The sequence below is a fragment of the Capsicum annuum genome, chromosome 4, assembly GCF_002878395.1.
Source record: "Capsicum annuum cultivar UCD-10X-F1 chromosome 4, UCD10Xv1.1, whole genome shotgun sequence".
In the NCBI taxonomy this organism is placed as follows: Eukaryota; Viridiplantae; Streptophyta; class Magnoliopsida; order Solanales; family Solanaceae; genus Capsicum; species Capsicum annuum.
Window position 1 is genome coordinate 219,009,683 of NC_061114.1, and position 21,311 is coordinate 219,030,993.

Genomic DNA, 21,311 nt, shown 5'->3' on the forward strand with positions numbered 1-21,311 from the left:
TCAATGATTTTAATATCCAACTAGCAAACAAATAAATAACTACTGAATATGCAAAATACGGTCTGTTTATTTTGGTGCGAACTTGCTACTTTGCCTTGATGGATCGTCATTCTCACTAAAATAGCCATTCTCTGCTTTTTTCACACCCGTACTTGCACAAAAGACTAGCATATCTCAGACGATAGTATTGAGCATTAATACCAGAAGATGAAATGCCGAATCCCTTGTTCAGATACTCGGTATAGACAACTACAAATATACCGCAATCCCTGCAAAGTAATCACTAATTTAATTTAAAACACATATATACTCATATATTGAAACATAATTATATCTTTAAATGTTTCACCATTCTTGAGTTGCAAGTTCCTTACCAACGTCACCATTATAGTAATTCACATAAGCCTTATCGATGAACACTTTGAAAAAGTAATCTATGGTAGTGTAACGCCCCGAAATCTGATCCCGAGACGTCACACGGTACTCAAAACTATGAGTAGCCTTAAGTTAACTCTGTCTGCCTGCTACTGAGCCTAAACCCCAAATTAAATGATTTATAGACATAAAAGTCATACTGAATGTGGAAATTGTCTATAATATCTGAGAAAAATCTGAACATAATATATGAAACATCAAACTGAATGTTTTGTATCAATATTAGTAGTTTTATAAGCCTCTACTACTAATACTAGAGAGTCACTGGGACAAACCCCCAGCTAACTCGGACTGTCTGAAAGGAAATGCTAAAAGCTCATAAACTGCAAAATCTAAATGGATAAAATAAGTCCCGAACTATGAGAACTCACCAACTGTCGAATGTGGATGGGGATGCTCGAACTACTCATGCTGCTGGTACTGAGCACCTGTACCTACATTACGAGACAATGTAGCACATGAACGTATATGTGGATCAGTACTTTGAGGATGTACTGAGTATATGGGGGTGATATGCATAAGTACAACGTCATCTCATAATCATCATTTATAAAACAATGCATGCTAAATGTAAATGACTCACCTAAGCTGGAATATCTGAAATGCTGAAATATGTGGCAATAAGAAGAAAAACATACTTTATAAACCTGGTGAGTCATAACATTTAGTTCTAAAAGTCGTACTTTTATTTTCCCGTTTTGAAAATCATACAGTCTAAGTATAGAAAGGATCACTCTGAAATCTGTAACTATTATCTTTTCTGTAAAGGATAATCTGAAATAGACTGTAAGCTTTTACACTTAGTTTTTGTAAGCTTTTCTATTCTAAAATATGTAGTCTGTAAGCTTTAAAACTTGAAGAAAAATACTTTATCTGAAAAGCTGTATATCTTTCTCTGACAGGGAGGTTCTCTTAACCGACATAAACCATGTGAGCTACATGGAGTCCAATGTCTCGTCCTCCTAAGGAAGAAACCTTACGTTGGGGAGAGGTTTCATACTCTTGCCAGGGAGTATAACCTGAGCTAAGTGATCACATTTGTAACTGTCATCCACATAGAAGTGGGAATAATCTGATAATCTGATAATCTGTACCTACATTGGCTACGTAGTTCTGTGGAAGGTAGGATGCGTTAAACCCACACTTTTCGTTCGGTGCTAAATACTACTCCCTTTTTATTTGCATTTCGTTGGAAATCCACTTTAAAACTAGTATAAGATGCAATCATCTGAGTAAATCTATAATTAAAGCTATTCTGAGTTTTGTAATCTGTAGTAATCTGTAAAGTGGAGTCCATAGCTAATCTGATGATGAAAAGATCAAAGTTTTACTGTAAAACTAAAATAATCAACTCATAAGATGCTTAAAGCATCATCCTTCTTAAAATCTCAACATATAAACTTGGGGCTTAAAACTCGTGTATCAAACTCATGTCAAAATATCATAGTAATCATGCTTGATAGTAAAATCAATGATAATTCATCTCTAAATCTGGAAATTACTGCAATAAGCATGAAAATATGAAAATAAACATGTAATTCAACTTATAATTCACTTGAAATGTCATAATCCTGTAAACGGCAACATTAGGTATGAACCCTAATTTCAATTTCATGAAAAATCATATAAAATCAAATAACTTTGTAATTTAAAACAAGTTTTGGGCACAAGAATGAAAGGAGTATCCTTGTTCATAACTCCATATATCTTAATTGATGCTTAGATGAAGAAACCCTGAAATTTTGAATTCCTATTGAGTTCTTGATGATGGGCTCTTGATTATCTTACTTTGGAAATCCTCAATTTGAAGCTTTCTTGGAAATTTTATGGAGGATTTTGATTTCTTGGAGAAGAAGCTTTTGGTTTCTAGGGTTTTGCTTTTGAAGAGGATGATGAATAATGAGCATAAAGTTCTTGGGATATGATTAATCCCTTGTTTTGGACGAATTGGGGGCTTGTGGATTTACCAAAATGCTCTTTTTAAACTCAAGTCGGAACTGAAAAAATAAAATTTTTGCGAATTGGGTGGCCACCGAGATGCCACACAATCGCGGTGGCTCACTGAAAAAAGAACGAGTGGGAATAGGGTTCCCTCCGCGACGTGCCACCATCGCGGAGCCCCTATGTTTGCCATTTCGACCACTGGCACGACACGCCAGTATCGCGAAGTGACAGTAAAAATTACCAAACGGGAAATTGGGCCTCTCCGCAATGCGCCAAAATCACTGAGTCTCACTGAAAATTGACAATTATGATTTTACGCTTCTCCGCAACACGCTAAGGGCCCAAATCGCGGTGTTTTACTACTGGAACTTAAAATGGCCATAACTTCTTACTTGGTTATCGGATTTAGGCGAATTTTATATCGTTGGAAAGCTTATTTCAGTTTCCTTCACAATGGCAGGTCTAAATATAAAGAATTCCACACGAAATAATTAATATTCACTTTGGAATCTCTCACTTAACATTCTAGGGACAAATCTAAGCTAAGAAAAGTTTGGGGTATTACAATATCTCCCCTGGGGAACATTCGTCCTCGAATGTGGCTAATTAAGATGAAGATACTGAGAAATTTGAGGCTATAATCTATCATGCACAACTGAGATAAACTAAATGTCCGAATCTCAAATATAATGAGCTACTGAATTGATCTGAAAGTACATGAATTCTTATGAAAATAACTATATAGTTGAATCTGAGACTTAGACAAGAACTGAATGAAGGAAGACTTATTACCTTCGACCGGATCTGAGTTCGTAGAGAAGAGATGATGATACTTGGTACGCATGTCTGCTTTCGCTTCCCAAGCAGCACCCTCAACGAACTGATTTCGCCACAAGACTTTGACAAAGGAAACTTCTTTGCTCCTTAGTCTACGAACCTGACAATCAAGAATCTCTACTGGAACTTCTTTATAAAAAAGGCTATTCTGAATATTTATATCCTCTAGAGGGACTACAATAGCTGAATCATCTATGCACTTCTTCAACAAAAACACATGGAATACCGGATGAACTGAGTACAAATTTGCGGGTAGCTCAAGCTCATACGCTACCTTCCCAACACGACTCAAAATATGAAAGGAACCAACATAGCGGTGACTAAGCTTCCCCTTATTGCCAAATCTATTCAGCCCTTTCAATTCAAGGGTGAAACTTACAAATACACTAGATCATCAACCTCAAACTCAAGATCTCTTCTCCTCATATCTGTATAAGATTTCTGACGACTCAGGGATTCTTTTAGTGTCTCCCTAATCAACTGAACTTTCTCCATGGCTTCAAATACCACGTCGAGCCCAATCAAAGCAGCCTCACCCACTTCGAACCAACCAACTGGTGATCTATATCTTCGCCCATAAAGAGCCTTAAATGGAGCTATCTGAATGCTAGCATGATAACTGTTATTATAAGCGAACTCAATCAACGACAAATGTTCGTCCCAACTACCTTTAAAATCAAGAACACAAGCTCTCAATATATCTTCTAAAGTCTGAATGGTCCTTTCTGCCTGACCATCTGTCTTCGGATGAAAAGCTGAACTGAGATGAACTTGGGTACCAAGACCCTTCTGAAAGGCTCTCTAAAGCTGAGAGGTAAACTGAGTACCTCTATCTAAGATGATAGACAAAGGAACTCTATGAAATCTAACCATCTCTCAAACATACAACTTAGCATAATACTCAGCTCTATAAGACGTATGAACTGGTAAAAACTGCACTGACTTAGTCAATCTGTCTACAATAACCCATATCAAATCATTGTGACGACGCGAATGGGGTAAATCGGTCATAAAATCTATATTCACCACTTCCCACTTTCAAGTGGGGATACCAAACTCTTGCAATATACCACCAGGTCTTTGGTGCTCTACCTTAACCTGTTGACAAGTAGCACACCTTACTATAAATTCTGCTATATCTTTCTTCATACCACTCCACCAATAGATTTCTCGCAAGTCATGGTATATCTTGGTAGCACCTGGATGAATGAAATAACGTGCACCAGGCGCTTCAGCCATAATTCTCTGTCTCAACTCATCAACACAAGGCACACACAATCTATTTTGGTATTTCAACACGTCATCTCCCCCTTGGGAGAAAACCTCTACCTTTTGATCTTTAACCTACTCCTTCAGTTTGACCAAACTAGAATCCATATCTTGTTTCTCTTTCACTTCTGAAACTAAGAAAGATTCGGAACTACTCTGAACTCATCATTCCCTTCAGCTGAATCAACCAACCTAACACCCAATCTATCCAATCGATGAACTTCTCAAGCCAACTCTTTCTTATCTTTTTCCACATGAGCAACACTGCCCATGGACAATCTGCTAAGGCTGTCTGCCACTACATTGGCTTTGGTCGGATGATACAACACACTCATGTCATAATCCTTTAACAACTCCAACCACCTTCTCTGATAGAGATTTAACTCCCTCTGAGTAAATACATACTGCAAGCTTTTGTGATCTGTTAACACATCAATGTGCACACCATACAAGTAGTGTCTCAAGATTTTCAAAGCAAACACCACAACAGTTAATTCAAGATCGTAGGTTGGGTAATTTTTTTCATGAGGCTTAAACTGTCTAGAGGCATAGGCTATAACCTTACCCCTCTGCATCAATACACAACCCAAACCAACCTTGGAGGCATCACAATACACCACAAAACAATTCGTACCATCGGGTAATGTTAGGACTAGGGCCGAAGTGAGTCGAGTCTTCAATTCTTAACAACTCTTCTTGTAGGAATCTGACCACTAGAACTTAACTTTCTTTTGGGTCAATCTAGACATAAGAGACGCGAAAGAAGATAAATCTTCAACAAAACAACGGTAATAACCAACTAAACCTAAGAAAATCCTAATATCTAACAGAGAGATAGGTCTAGGCCAATTCCTTACGGATTTTGTCTTTTGAGGATCAACTCTAATATCTTCACTGGAAACAATATGACCAAGGAAAGCTACTGACCTTAGCCAAAATTTGCACTTGCTGAACTTGGCGAACAACTGGTGATCTCTAAGAGTTTGCAACACAATTCTAAGATGGTCTGCATGATCATCCTCACTGCTATAGTAGACAAGGATATCATCTATAAAGACTATGAAAAACATGTCCAGATACTGTTTGAACACTCTGTTCATCAAGTTCATGAATGTTGCTGGAGCATTGGTTAGCCCGAAGGACATGACTAGAAACTCAAAATGACCGTAACGGGTTCTAAAGGTTGTCTTTGGAATATCACATTCCCTTACTTTAAGCTGATAATAGCCGGATCTAAGATCTATCTTTGAAAAATAACTGGTACCTTGGAGTTGGTCAAATAAGTCATTAATTCTAGGAAGAGGACATTTGTTCTTGACTGTGACTTATTCAAATGACAATAGTCGATGCACATACACAAAGAACTATCTTTCTTTCACACGAATAGGACATGAGCGCCCCATAGAGAAATACTACGCCTTACGAAACCTTTATATAGAAGATTTTTTAGTTGCTCTTTCAACTCCTTAAGCTCTGCGGGAGCCATACGGAGGGAGGGATAGAAATAGACTGAGTATCGGGAAGAAAGTCAATCCTGAATTCTATTTCTCTATCAGGAGGTACCCGTGGGATATCTTCAAAAAAAATATCAAGAAACTCATTAACTACACTAACTGACTGAATTGTTGGAGTCTCAGACTTAGTGTCTTTAACTCGAATAAGATAATAAAAACAACCCTCGAATATCAAGTTTCTGTCCTTAAGATAAGATATAAAACAACTCTTGGGAGACATTGAATTACCTGACCACTCAAAGACTGGTTCATCTGAGAACTGAAACTTCACCACACGGGTGCGACAATCTATAGATGCGTAACAGGAATGAAGCCAATCGATACCAAGAATAAGATTAAAGTCAACCATGTCTAACTTTATCAGGTCTGCTAATATGACTTTATAAAGAACAGTAAAAGGATACTTTTTATAAATCTACGTAGCAACAACTGACTCACCTACTGGGGTAGAAACCAAGAAAGGTTCAGGGATCCTTTCTGAACTTATCTCAAAATTCACTGCAACTAATGGGGTCACATAAGAGAAACTCAACCCAGGGTTTAACAACACATAAACATCAATATGAAAGACATGAAGTATACCCATAACAATATCTGGTGAATCTTCCCACTCCTGGATGGATGGTAAATCATAAAACTAATTTTGGAGTTGACTGCCACTGGTACTAAATGATGCACCCTGGGGAGGAGCTGGGCGACATAAAAAAGCTGGTGCACCAGTGGCCTGAGTCTGGGGGTAGTCATCTCTGTTTCCCTACTTAGCATGCGAACAATATCTAATGCTGTAACCCAACTTACCACATCCAAAACAACTTTTCTGACCAGCCAAACACTCACCAAAATGATTCTTACCAGACTTAATACACATAGGATAATTGGGCCTACCACCCACACTACTCTAGGATCTGGACATGGAAGACTTACCCCATTGTTTCTGCCTATTTCTGGGTGCAGGAGTACTGGATGAAGAAGGTGCAGGCATAGATGAACGGTTCTGAGATTGCGCATGATTTCCTTCTTAAGACCTAGTCTGACCATACTCAAACTGCCCTGTTCTAGCCTTCTTATTTCCTCTCTCACTTCCCCTCAACTTTTCTGCTTCAATCTGTTGAGCATGAATCATCAATCTAGCAAGATCCATGTCTTCAATAAGCATGACAGTTCTACACTCTTTGACCACCAATCTAGACACTCCAGTCACGAACTTACTCATTCTTGACCTAAGGTCAGCCATTTGATCAGGGGTATACTTAGACAGCTGGTTGAAATTTAGGCAATACTCCTTCACTGTCATCGAGTCCTACCTCAGGTTCATGAACTCTTTTATCTTGGCTTCCCTCATCTCTCATGGGAAAAACTTATCTAAAAACACATCCTGAAATATCTTCCAAGTCATCTGAGCTGCATTCTCCCCTCTACTCTTCTTCCACATCACTACCCAGTCAAATACAATATCCTTCAACCTATAGGATACCAATTCTACACGCTCCTCTTCAAAAACATGCATAATTCAGGTGATCTTCTTCACTTCATCAAGATACAACTATGGGTCCTCACCTGCCTTTGACCCAAAGAACTCTAGCGGGTTTATTCTCATAAAATCTTGAATTCTGGATGCGGCTAAGTCCCCATCTTGTAGAGGTGAGACTGCAGCCTGATGGTTTCCCTGAACATTAGCTGTCACAACTTGGGCTAGTACCTGAAAGGCAGCCTAAAACTATGCATGTGACACATTTTCATTCAAAGGATCTGCAGGCTGAGGTGGTTGGTTATCATTTATGTGAACATTAGCTCGACGAGAAAACATGATCAAATGTCACGTAACATCATGAGTTAAAAGCAGATAGAGACACTGTAAGCACGATAGATCATGAAAGAAAGAGATGATTTTCTAAGAATTTTCCATAGCCTATTATTCATAAATATGGCGCGCTTCACACCCATGACCAAGACTCTACGCAACGTGGCTTGTCTGACAACCTAAAACTTTTAAAAACCTTAGGCTCTAATACCAAGTTTGTAACGCCCCAAAATATGATCCCGAGATGTCACACAATACTCAAGACTACGAATAGCCTTAAGCCAACCCTGTATACCTGCTACTAAGCCTAAACCCTATAATAAATAAATTATAGACATAAAAGTCATACTGAATGCAAAAATTATTCGTAATATCTGAGAAAAATCTAAACATAACATCTGAAACATCAAAACTGAATATTCTGTATCAACACTAGTAGTCTGACAAGCCTCTACTACTAATACTAGAGAGTCACTGGTACAAACTCCCTGCTAACTCAGACTGTCTAAAAGGAAATGATAAAAGCTCATAAACTGATAAACTACAAAATCTGAATGGATAAAATAAGTCCCCAAACTATGAGAACTCACCAACTATCGAATGTTGATGGAGATGCTCGAACTACTCATGCTGCTGGTACTGAGCACCTGTACCTACATTTTGAGACAATGTAGCACATAGACGTATAGGTGGATCAGTACTTTGAGGATGTACTGAGTATATGGGGGTGATATGCATAAGTAAAACATCATTTCATAATCATCGTTTATAAAACAATTCATGCTAAATGTAAATGACTCACCTAAGTTAGAATATCTGAAATGCTGATATATGTGGCAATAAGAAACAAAACATACTTTATAAATTTGGTGAGCCATGACATTTAGTTCTAAAAGTCGTACTCGTATTTTTCCTTTTTATAAATCATACGGTCTAAGTATAGAAGAGCTCACTCTGAAATCTGAAGGCTGAAATCTGTAACTATTATCTTTTCTGTAAAGCATAATCTGAAATAGACTGTGATCCTTTACACTTAGTTTCTGTAAGCTTTTCTGTTCTAAAATTTGTAGTATGTAAGCTTTAAAACTTTAGGAAAAATACTTTATCTGAAAAGCTGTATATCTTTCTCTACCAGGGAGGTTCTCTTAACCAACATAAACCATGCGAGCTACATGGAGTCCAATGTTTCATCCTCCTAAGGAAGAAACCTCATGTTGGGGAGTGGTGGCATACTCTTGCCAAGGAGTATAACCTAAGCTAAGTGATCAAATTTGTAACTGTCATCCACATAGAAATGGGAATAATCTGATAATTTGTACCTATGTTGGCTACGTAGTTCTGTGGAAGTAGGATGCGCTAAACCCACACTCCCCGCTCGGTGCTAAATACTACTCCCTTTTTATTTTCTACGCTCATTCTGTTGGAAATCTACTTTAAAACTTGCATAAGGGTTTATCTAAAATCAATTATGCAATCATCTAAGTAAATCTATAATTAAAGCTGTTCTGACTTCTGTAATTTGTAATAATCTGTAAAGTGGATTTCATAGCTAATCTGGTGATCAAAAGATCAAAGCTTTATTGTAAAACTGAAATAATCAACTCATAAGATGCTTAAAGCATCATCTTTCTCAAAATCTCAACATATAAACTTGGGGCTTAAAACCCATGTATCAAACTCATGTCAAAATATCATAGTAATCATGCTTGATAGTAAAATCAATGATAATTCATCTCTAAATTTAGAAATTACTGCAATAAGCATGAAAATATGAAACTAAACATGTAATTCAACTTATAATTCACTTGAAATTTCATAATCCTTTAAATGGCAACATTGGGTATGAACCCTAATTTCAATTTCATGGAAAATCATATAAAATCAAATAACTTTGTAATTTAAAATAAGTTTTGGCCACAAGAATGAAAGGAGTATCCTTGTTCATAACTCCACATACCTTAATTGATGCTTAGATGAAGAAACCTTGAAATTTTGAATTCCTATTGAGTTCTTGATGATGGGCTCTTGATTATCTTACTTTGGAAATCCTCAATTTGAAGCTTTCTTGGAAATTCTATGGAGGATTTTGATTTCTCAGAGAAGAAGCTTTTGGTTTCTAGGGTTTTGCTTTTGAAGAGGATGATGAATAATGAGCATAAAGTTCTTGGGATATGATTAATCCCTTGTTTTGGACGAATTGGGTGCTTGTGGATTTACCAAAATGCCTTTTTTAAACTTAAGTCAGAACTGAAAAAATAAAATTTTTGTGAACTGGGTGGCCACCGCGACGCGCCACAATCGCGGTGGCTCACTGGAAAAAGGATGAGTGGGAATTGGGTTCTCTCCGCGACGCGCCACCATCGCAGAGCTCTTATGTTTGCCATTTTGACCACTGGCAAGGAGTGCTAGTCGCGTGGAGTGACACTAGAAATTGCCAAACGAGAAATTGGACCTCTCTGCGATGCATCAAAATCGTGGAGTCTAACTGAAAATTGACAATTATGATTTTACACTTCTCCGCAATGCGCGAAGGGCCTAAATCATGGTGTTTTACAACTGGAACTTAAAATGGCCATAACTTCTTACTCGGTTATCGAATTTAGACGAATTTTATATCGTTGAAAAATTTATTCAATTTTCCACATAATGGGAGGTCTAAATATAAAGAATTCCACACGAAATAATCAATATTCACTTTGGAAGCTCTCTCTTAATATTCTAGGGACAAATCTAAGCTAAGAAAAGTTCGGAGTATTACATGTAGTGTTTCTGGTTGGAAAATTTTTGTTTTTGTACTTCTTCCTCAAGTAGTACATGATGACATCCAGATGATGTTCAAATTGTAATCAAATAGAATATATGTTATAACTGACAACTGTAATGATTATTACTTAGATACAAATTAAATTATTGAGAAAACCCAAGACTAAAAGGTCCCAAATTTCTATTCATAATGGTAATTCAAACAATAAAGCCTTAAAAATAAATAATCGAAGTTATTGCTCAACCAAAACACTGAAATTTCACTTTGTAAACGCAGCCGCAAAATATTAAAAAAAAAAAAAACGTAAAAAGGATTAGAAGAAATTGAAGCTGATTTTAGGGAGGAAAATTACCTTACTTTAAAGTTTTGAATTAGATGGAGAAATTGGATAGAAACCGCACCAAAAATTGCGGCATACAAAGAGGAGAAGTGGGTTGTTTTTGGTAAAAATCAGATTATTAGTTGTAGGTTTTAACTTATATCTCAATTTTACCAAAAAAAATATGAAAAGTTGGAATTTAAGTACTTTTTCAAAAGTGGGAAAATTTTTAAAAGTTTAGAAACTTATCTTGTTTATTTAGGTAATTTTTCCATATTTATTCTCCAACAAACTAGTGACAAAAATGCAATTTATCCGAGCTATAGGACCAATTGTTCTACTACTCACTTCAGATCCAACATTCTCAAAATAACCCAAAACGCTTTTAGGCCAAAACCCGTAAACGACGTCGTATGATGTCAAAAACTGAAATCACCAAAAGATAACAAACCCAATCCATTTTCAAAATTCTTCCACAAAAAACACACCCATTCGAAGCAAAACCTTCAACAGAACAAAAAAAAAAATGTCAGCCTCAGCCATATTCGGGTTAAAAATGCCAGTATTACAACGTTTTTCACCTATTTCCACCACCGCATTCTCCGTCGGAGCCACCACCACCAAGTTACCGGCGGCGGCGCCGATGGTAATTGAGTGTTCATCGAGGCCACAAAAGAAGGCTACAGCTCACCATCAGAAGACACGCCCAAAGAAGACTCAACCTTGGGATATTCGACGTAAACCCGCCCTGTATCCTCCCATGCCCACTTTGCCACCGGAATGGTCATTTGCTACTGATGAATCGGTATCGGGTCAACCCGCTTCTGCTCCAGCTTCGGAATCCGACGCTTAATCTCCCGAGTAATCGTTTCTGTAATTTTTAGTTTGTTATTTGTGCTTTCTATAATGGTGTTTTCCGTTTGATACTCTGCCAGGGGTTTGGTAATGTTTTATGCTAGACTTCTCAATCTGATGGCCGTTTTGTTTTGTTGGTGGGATAAGTATAATAATCTCGATTAAAATTTGGAACTAACTTTATTGTATGTTCGAGGTGAGTTATTAGTTAAATTCGAGATTATTTTATTAAACCATGCATGTTTGGTGCCAGATATTAGGCAGTACTATCGAATTTGAGATAAAATAGATACCCCCATCCTGTGGAATATTTTTGCTTGTACTAGCTGCGTACCAAACGACCCCTAGTAATAATGTTAAACTGCGACTAGATAAGGTCTTCAAGAAAATGTCGTAGCTTGTGATAAAACAAGATGGAGAAAATAAACTTTGGATATCTATTCTAATTACAGTTCCAGATTGTACAACAACATACTCCGTATATTTTTACAAAGTAAAGTGGGATCTGCAGTTCGAGGATTGTAACTGGTTAAATTTCTGTTTGATGTAAGATGACTTGATTAAAGCCTAAGTTGCATTTTATCATTTTCTGTTATGTTAAATAACATTGGAGAGCATGAAAATAATCTGATCTTGTAATGCTTATTCTTATGTACCAGCTGAATCCCAACGCATTTGATTATAGAGTAGGCAAATGCTACCTTGAGGAGTTAGAGCATCTATTTTCCGATTTGACCCTTCACTCAAGTAAATAAATCATATAAAAATCAAATATGTTAAGCAAATGCAGTAATGAAGAATCCATACCATAAATAATGGAGAAGAGAAGTGCACCAACAAATAACATACTCCGCGACATTCGTTTCTTGTGTACCTTCAGTAACACTTTTTTTTAACCACTCTGTGTTGGGCATTCTATGTTTGTGCCAACAATGCGGATGCATCTAGGCATGGACTCATTCAACTACACGGTGTGGTCTCGACTATGTTCAGAACATGACCATCTTAAAACTCAACGTATGCACCTCTTCCCCGTTCACAACACTTTTTTTGAGTCAAATCTTTCTGGCAATAACATGGTTAACTAAGTTGCAAAAAACAAAATGACTCGGCAACACGAAAAACCAAGGTATCCAGTAAGATTAGAAGAGCCAACAGTGTACATTGATATGTTCCTGACGACATTTTTACAAGGTGGAAGCAATTCTTTACCACTTCTTCACCTCCAACCTATCAATTCTCAAAGACGGGAAATGAAAGATGGATCCTATGCTCGGTAAATTGGGATTGTGTACAAGGGGCAAGCTTCCAAAGACGTAGCCATTATCGATAGAGCTCTTCTGCGCTTTCCACCAGCGTCTCTAACCAGCTTTTACGGAAATCTTGGAAAGGTTATCGTCCTCGTGCTGCGGGGAGGATTCCTTCCCAGTAGTTCCATTTCCAGTAATAGTTAACGAGGAGCTGATTTTCCCAATTCCTTGCTATTTCTGCTTCACAAGGCTCAGAAGAAAATCAGTGAATATGTGCTCATACTCTGGCATCTTCCCATAACCTGTAGCATGGTATAAAAGTATTGCAATCATCAGTTTCAGAGAAAAATCTTTACTCCAAAATCTGGTGCAAATGTAATCTACTGAAAGGAAAATATTACTTAGAGCATCAAACAAAAATGAATACAAAAGTTATTTCATAAATTAAATCATTAAAAGTTAGCAAACACTATATTCATGCTTACAAATATCTAAATGAGATAATATTTGTTATTTGTTACCCTTTTCTTTTGGATATGTTTTTACCGTTTCAATTGTAAAACTAAGTAACCAAATTCATATATGTATACTACCTGATGACAAATATTTAAAATAAAATTCTATCTATTATTTGTTATTTTTTTTTAATATATTTTTACAGTGTCGAAATTTACTACGAATAAACAGTCATCATATTCATATATATATATACACTATATTTTAACAAATATGTCACTTTTCATGAATTATTTATTTAAAATTAAATACTCGAGAAAAAATTTATATGTGATGTCAAAATACAATCTTGTAACATGATTCATCTGTCAATTGTTATCATTAATAATAATAAAATAATTTATATATTCTTTAGTTATCATCATCAATGATATTTTCAAATTTATTTTTAAAAAATGAGTGAAAATAAAATAACAATATATAAATCATAAAGAATTATGACGTAAATATGAAATGTAAAATTTTAAAAATCAAACGTTAATCAAACTTGTAAGATATGCTAATTGACTAATAAGGTATATATAAATATATGTGTGTGTGATAGGGATGTATTTGTCATAAAAAAAATATTTTTTTGCATCTGCTTCTGCTTTTTTTGACTTTCTTCCCAAAAGCAGAAAAACTACTTATTTTTAAAAACACTTTTGCAAGTTTACCAAAGAAGTTCTTTTTTTAAAAAGTGTAAGTGCCAAACAGGCTAGTAATCTACTGGAAGGATTTCTTACCAGGAAAGTAATTAATATCTATGACATAATATCGGTCTTCGGTTCCAAGCTCTCTTATTATATCCAAGTTGAAGAGCCGGAGTCCCTGCGCAAACAATGCAATGACACTTTAGGATATTACCTTATTTAGCAGCAGAAACACAAGCTGAAGACGAGGATGCATAAATCGTAAAGCAAGCACCACACATCATTTATAACATCACTTATGGAAAAGAGAAAAAAGAAAGAAATATACCGATCTACGTCGAAGTTCCTTAGCAAGCCTCTCAAGTAATGGTCGCGGAGGAAGCTCTGCAAAGGATGAGATGTTAAAAAAGTAATATAACAATGTCCCAAGATTTACTTTAGGTCTCTACAAGTAGATATACATAATTAGATGCACCACTACAGTGCGTCTCATCCCGGCACATCTCTTTAGTTTCTAAATTTTAAACTTCACATTGCGTGTCCCATCCAAGAACTACAAATGGAATCATATACCAGATAACCATAATGACTGAACGGAACGGTCTCCTTCCTAACCAATCCCTTCTTGTAGTCCTCTGATACAACATCGTCAAATTGTGATCCTTTTAAAGCACTTCTGGGAACTAATAAATAGGGGAAGGAAGTTAACCAGAAAATGCTCTTCATGTTCCTCTTAATCAAACTTATTCTGCACTGCTGTTTAAGCAGTAAAATATTTGAAAGCATTATCCGATTTGAGTTTGTAAATAAACAAATGTAATCTAGCTCCTTGAAAATGTCATAACATCAAATGAATAATAGTTGCATAAGTTTGAATTGTTGAAGAAACAAAAAGAAAGCACAGATCGTTTAGAATGAATAAATTAGGAAAAAAGTTCCAATTTTTGGGGCAGAGAAGGTGCAAAAAATGTAAAGCTTATTGTTGGTGGTAAAAGACCAAGGTTAAACTCCCGTGATCCCATGATTCAAAAGAATTAAAAGCTTACGGTCCTAGAAAACTCTCAACAAGATACGCCGTGAGGATTAGGAAAACTCAAAGTCTAAGACAAGTCATATAAGATGACATCCTTATTAGGAATCATAACTGGTAAACAACAGTGATCCCGTACTTGCTAGCTCTTGGCGATCCATAATGTTAGCTTCTAAGGAGCTTTAAAATCATTGACTAGTTTGTAGAAATAAATTCAATTAATGAAATAGAAAAGAAATATAAGAAACACTTATTTTTCATCTACTTTATTCCTCTAGTGCATGCCATAAATTCGGTGCACCCATATTAAGTATGATATATTTGATGTCTCTAGAAAGAGTGTCACTAAGAGAAAAGTTGGCTCACCCCCGACACAAGGGTCTAAATCTGCTTCATCTGCAGATGCAGCAGCACAAGAAACTCTTGGGAATCGGAAAACCCCTGGGTTTTTTGACAGCTCACGTTTGCTAACATCAGGTAAACTGAATCGTCTAACCACCTTAACTGTTTCCCCGACAATGTATACCTTAAACAGAATACCTCCTACAACCACAAGAAGAAAAAACATAATCGGCAACAAGATACTAATAAACATCTGCACATGGAAGGCACAATTCAATATTTCAACTAAGATACGTACCATGGTTGATAAATTCCTGTAGCACAAGTGGGGGTTCAAGCATCTGAAGAGAGAACTTGTCATAGGCGAGAGACAACTCATGGGACTTAGCAGCCAAAGGCTTTGCAACTGAGAACATAAAAGAAGCTCGATTCAGGAATCGTGTGAACAGATTACTTTGTTTACATATTGCTCAAGTCGAAAGAAATCTCTTCCATAACTATTCAGATGCTTGTCTCCAGTACGTTACACAGTTTCACTTTTGATGGCTACAAGCGAGGTATAGACCTCATTGAGTTTAAAAAGTGGAAACTAACTAAAGAACAGTTGATTAAAGAAACAAAAAGAGAAATAAGTACGTACCAATAGGTAGTCTCAGACCAGCTTTACCTACTGCATCCGGAATAGATGAAGAATCTTTCTCAATAACCAGTTGCCTTGGAACACCGACTTTCCCTGTCAGGCAATCAAAATAAGTTGATCCATTTTCTCACTGATATAGTAAACTCCACCCTCAATCCCCCTTACCCAGAAGCCCGGCATTTGGCCCTCTCCCCACTTCTGACAAGAAGAAAAAGAAAACGTGGCAATCCCAGTTCACACAGCTTCCTGGGGTTGAAAGTACTGCAATCAATAGTTCTCAAATAATCATAACAGACAAGAAATATTACCATACGTGTCCGACAAGTTCAGGTCCGCAACATCTTCAAGCATGTATTGGCGGTTGTATACTTGCTGTATGGCATCCGGAGGGTCAAGAACTGTGACATCTGGATGTGTTAGCCTATATTCCTATACAGAGAGCAAAGAAAGAGGTAAGGAGAAAAATAACAGAGGTTCTTCCTATATACTCAGTTAATTAAACTAAAAGTAGGCTCTAGAGAAGCAAACAACAGTTAAAAGCAGAATAAAATAAGGTGAACAGAGCACACAGTGAGTTCACCTTTTCAAACAACTAGTCGGACAAAACTAGCATGCGATGCTCTACAGTGGAAAAATAGACGCATAGCTGGTTCAACAACTTAATCTGATTTACTCATTTCAAAAGCCTTTCCAATTAGCCCTTGTTATTTACGAATTAAGTTCTTGCTACAAATCCAGATCATGTCACTGGACACTTCACTTCCACACATAAAAGGTGCCCTAAGCATTCTGCTTGCCAAATTGTGCGTACCTCACATAGAATATTCTCCATTCCCAATATCCCAAGAGTTGTTTTCCATTATGTATCTTACTTGACTAGAATAAAAGAAAATAGAAAGAGAGGAAGAACAACCCTACATATCTTCTGGCTGAGTTTTTAAAATTCAGCTCAAGTAACCATACGGGAATAATGACCATGTTAAGAAAATCCGTTTTCTCAGTTGTGTTCAATCATCATTGTTTCAAACCAACAGACCAAATATTTTATGATCTAGCAAGGGTAAATAACTTAACACACTAGTCAGATGACGCAACAACAAACAACAACTACTACTACGCCTCAATCCCAAGCAACTTGGGGAACATTAGACTTTACATCAGCACTTAAAAGGAAATATACCGAAGATTAAAAGACATTGATTAGGTTAGTGCTCTCCTCTTAAGCTGATATGAGGATTGTGATGAGCCGCGGAAAAAATAGGGTCCATTTATGGAAACCAGGAATCCTATCTGCAATCAATCAGCTAACTGTCCACCAAGGAGAAAGATTCTCACTAGAAGCTTGAGGCTTCGAATGCAATTACCAATTCATGACTCATGTCGGAGGAAAGAGCTAGCTGTCTGCAAGTTATGTCAGATGGAACAAGTTTAAGCAAAAAGACAGCTCGTCTCACCAATCACTGCCAAAGCATGTCTAATCCACATCAAGTAATTACGTTATATTGTAGCCTACACATATAAAAAAATTCTGAACGATGCAAGTTAACTGTTATTGTTAGAGTGGGTAAAAGTCCCACATTGATTGGGGAATGGACTAGTGGTTTGCTTATATGGACTTGGATAATCCTCACCTCTTGAGCTAGCTTTTGAGGTTGAGTTAGGCCCAAGTCCATTCTTGACATGGTATCAGAGCCAGGTCCATTCCCGTTTTGGGTTTCCGGTCCACGCGCCAGTGCCAGTTAGGCCTGGGCGTGAGGGGAGTGTTAGAGAGGGTAAAAGTCCCACATTGGTTGGGGAATGGACTAGTGGTTTGCTTATATGAACTTGGGTAATCCTCACCTCTTGAGCTAGCTTTTGAGGTTGAGTTAGGCCCAAGCTCCATTCTTGAAAGTTATCAACAGGATTCTGTAAATAATAATACACACAAAGAAAGCTTTCAAATGAACCAACCTCAAGATTACGCCGCCACTTGCTTCCTGACAACTGCAAGAAAAGAGCACGAAAATGTCAGATGGAGATAGAGAGTGGCACATTTTAGAATGACATTTCCTGGGGACAAGCTATACGGATTAGGTATGCAAAGCATATACACACAAGTAACATGTTTTAGAACAGATATTTGACGATGTGCTCTTATAAGATATTAATAGGATTAAATAGACAAAGAATACATTCCCATAAGAAAGAGAGATACACAAAGAAATTAGAAAAGCAGAAAATGTGGACCTTATGGAGCACAATGTCAAAAGGACCTTGATCTGAAAGGGGTTTGTTCTGATCAATAGCAACAAACAATATTCCCTTCGACCTGCAGAATAAATTATCAAGGTTAGCCACTAAATTGCAATTGTTTTCTCAATCCATGTAACAAGACTTGAGTAAAAGAAGTCTGCATAGAAAATTGAGCGACGCAAAATCAAGGTAATGGCATGGTAGCAAAGTGGAGGGGATCTTCATTCATAGTTCATAAGTGTAATGTTCAGTTCTGCTTCTACAAGACAATCACAACTGTAGTTCAATGATCAACTACACATTTCAGACAGAAAACACGATCCATAAAAGCATTCACAATCCAAAGAACGTAAAATTGATTGCACTGGATCACATGTTCAAATGGTAATTCGATGAGGTAGGATCAGGCAGGGGAAGCACAAGTGGGGCACTGACGGAGAGACTCTTAGCAGAGGTACGCGGAGTTTAATCCCAAACAGTAAACCAACAACTAAACCTCAGTCCCAAATAAGTTAGTTAGGTTAGGTTCACCAGATGAATCCTCATTTCGTCGGTTAAGCTCACATCAAATCATAATCATAATAAATAAGTAAAATAAAAGTGAAAAAAATACATTGAGAATATATATAAAAATGATACTAATAATAAGATTAATAAACTCAAACAGTAAAAGTGCAGAATAAAATGGGAAAGTGGGAGTTATACCAGCAACAAAATATTTGTCAAGAGAATTTTATAAGTCTACCATGACTAATTCCTAACCCACTACTTCCTAAACGCCAAATTAGGTAACATCATTGATTTAACATACAAACAGGTCATTTTTTAGAAAGCGACCAGTAAATTAATTGATATTTCCAAGAAATAAATTTTTTTGTAACAATGACGTATACCAGCACCAAAAAATATCTGTCAGAGGTTACTATCCTCCAAAATATTCTCCAATTATGCTGGCCACACGAAGTAAAAGAATATACTGCCTAAATTATGATTATTTCAAATGATCTAACTGTACAAATTAAAAGAGCTCACAATCTCAAGGAAAAGCAACCATCTAAAGTAATGGATCTAAAAAATAAAATTCTCAACTTTCAACCACAAAAAAAAAAAAAAATTCCCTATCAAAACAGTCATTTGGGAACCCCATCAAATATGCAACAACAAAAACAACATACCCACTGTAGTTTCACTTTAGTCCGGAGAGGATAGAGTGTACCCAAAACTTACCTATATCTCAAAGGTAGAGAGGCTGTTCCGGATAGACCCTTGGTTCAATATATAGAATCCATGTAACTAAGTAATCTTAATGTACCTTACTAAAAACTAGTTTCCTAACACAACAATGAAAGAAAAAAGATAGTGAACAGCATTTACAAGAAGCCAGCAGAAGAAACATCAAGATAAACTGAACACACCAAACCAAAAAACAGAAGACAAAAAGTTACATACAAGCTCCAATAGAGTGTGTGATTATCTTGCCGGAACATTCACATAAAACAACAGTCAACAAAGGCAAATTTTCCATGATTTAAATAAACAGAAAGACAAAAATTACCTAGCTAGACCTTCAAGTTTAGGCTGCAAAAAGCTCATAACTTTCTTGGAAGTAAGAGCATAACCCACCACCACAACAAACTTCTTAGACTGTGGTACCCCTCCACCAACCATTTCCTTTTCCCTGTGGTTCATTTCTTCTGTGCTGTAATCTTCCTCTTCCTCATCTTCCATCTCCCTCTTGTACCCCACTATCTCACCCCTCATCCTCATTTACACCAAATTACTTAGAAAAATTTCAATCCCCACAAAACTCCCTCTTTCTACTCCAACCAATTCAAGAAGACAAATTAATCAAAGAAAAGTTCAAATCTTTATTACCAAAGAAACACAACTTCCCAAAAACAAAAAAAATTGTAATCTTTAATTCCAGAAATCCAAATAGTTGAAGTTAAGATCTTTGACCCCAACAAGCTCAGATATTAAGAAAAAAAAAAAAAGAAGAAGAATCTAGCAGCCTCTCGTTATCCTTTCAAAGGGATTCTTCAATGGTGATAAAAGTGCCCTTTTTATGCTTTTGAGAAGGTGTAGGAATTGATGAAAGGAGAGGAAAAAAAAGTAGAAACAGTGTGGGGATTTTATATATAGCAAGAGATAGGGGAATGGGGGCAGCATATACACGCGTACTAAATAGAGAGGGGATAGCAAAATATGTGGGGTTGGTTGGTGGTGTTACTTAGCTGTGACAGTAAATACCACATTGCCTCACGTAACGCGTGGAAGCTTTGCTTTTATAGGGGATAACGCTTCCATATAACATATTTTTGACTCATTAAAAAAAAAATCTCATTTTTGCACCAACTAATAACATAAATAATACTCACCAATTAATACTACAAACAATGGAACATTCAAAGATAACATTAACAGTATAGCTATTAGCACGGATAACAAAATAAAGTCCTACTACCTACTAGCAAGGATGTACTTTTTCCTATTAACCTTCTACTCTTATTTGTCTCTTTTACATCTTCTTATCTAGGATCATGTCCTCAGTAAGTTGAAATTACTACATGTCATGTCTAATTATCTTTCTCCAATATTTCTTCAGTCTACCTCTACCTCGCCTAAATTCGTCCCTAGTCAACCTTTCACACATCCACACGGGGGTATTCGTGTCTGTCCTGATCACATGACCGAACTATCTCAACCCTACTTTCCGTATCTTGACTTCCACCAAAGTCATTCCACCTTATCTCGAATAACCTCATTTCTAACCCTATCTTTCCTCGTACACCCACACATCCATCATAACATTTTTATTTCTGTCACCTTCATTTCTTGAATATGAGATTTCTTAAATGGCCACACTCCGCTTCATTTAACATAACTGATCTAACCACCACTCACTTGAACTTGCCTTCGAGTTTAAGAGTC

At 36.7% G+C, this 21,311-nt stretch overlaps 2 protein-coding genes across 4 annotated transcripts; one reads left to right on the top strand and one right to left on the bottom strand.

Moving 5' to 3' along the window:
- The first annotated feature begins 11,339 nt into the window (after positions 1–11,339).
- On the top strand, positions 11,340–11,971 carry LOC107867305 (50S ribosomal protein 6, chloroplastic). The gene has a single exon (XM_016713472.2). It carries the CDS (start codon positions 11,410–11,412, stop codon positions 11,734–11,736), a length of 327 nt encoding a protein of 108 aa, XP_016568958.1. The 5' UTR covers positions 11,340–11,409; the 3' UTR covers positions 11,737–11,971.
- Positions 11,972–12,855: 884 nt separating this feature from the next.
- On the bottom strand, positions 12,856–20,631 carry LOC107867306 (inositol-tetrakisphosphate 1-kinase 3). 3 transcript variants are annotated; one of them, XM_016713473.2, is made up of 11 exons: positions 19,936–20,608; positions 18,375–18,456; positions 18,099–18,131; positions 16,457–16,577; positions 16,314–16,346; positions 16,149–16,241; positions 15,807–15,914; positions 15,533–15,709; positions 14,465–14,520; positions 14,230–14,314; positions 12,856–13,290 (listed from the first exon to the last, which is right to left on the bottom strand). In XM_016713473.2, the coding sequence occupies exons 1-11, from the start codon at positions 20,145–20,147 to the stop codon at positions 13,220–13,222; spliced, it is 1,071 nt and encodes a 356-aa protein (XP_016568959.1). In that variant the 5' UTR covers positions 20,148–20,608; the 3' UTR covers positions 12,856–13,219. The 3 variants fall into 3 exon arrangements, with proteins under 3 accessions (XP_016568959.1, XP_016568960.1, XP_016568961.1); XM_016713474.2 differs by lacking the exon at positions 16,314–16,346 and having other exon boundaries at positions 19,936–20,631; XM_016713475.2 differs by lacking the exons at positions 16,314–16,346; positions 19,936–20,608 and adding an exon at positions 17,329–17,549 and having other exon boundaries at positions 18,375–18,460.
- Positions 20,632–21,311: the final 680 nt, after the last annotated feature.

Excerpts from the sequence above, each read along its gene's own strand:
- LOC107867306 (XM_016713473.2), bottom strand. The coding sequence starts at position 20,147 with ATGAGGATGAGGGGTGAGATAGTGGGGTACAAGAGGGAGATGGAAGAT. Across the intron at positions 18,457-19,935 it reads AAACTTGAAGGTCTAGCTAG|GTCGAAGGGAATATTGTTTG; the intron begins GTAATTTTTGTC and ends TTTATTCTGCAG. Across the intron at positions 14,315-14,464 it reads AGGAACTTCGACGTAGATCG|GGACTCCGGCTCTTCAACTT; the intron begins GTATATTTCTTT and ends TTGTTTGCGCAG.
- LOC107867305 (XM_016713472.2), top strand. The coding sequence starts at position 11,410 with ATGTCAGCCTCAGCCATATTCGGGTTAAAAATGCCAGTATTACAACGT.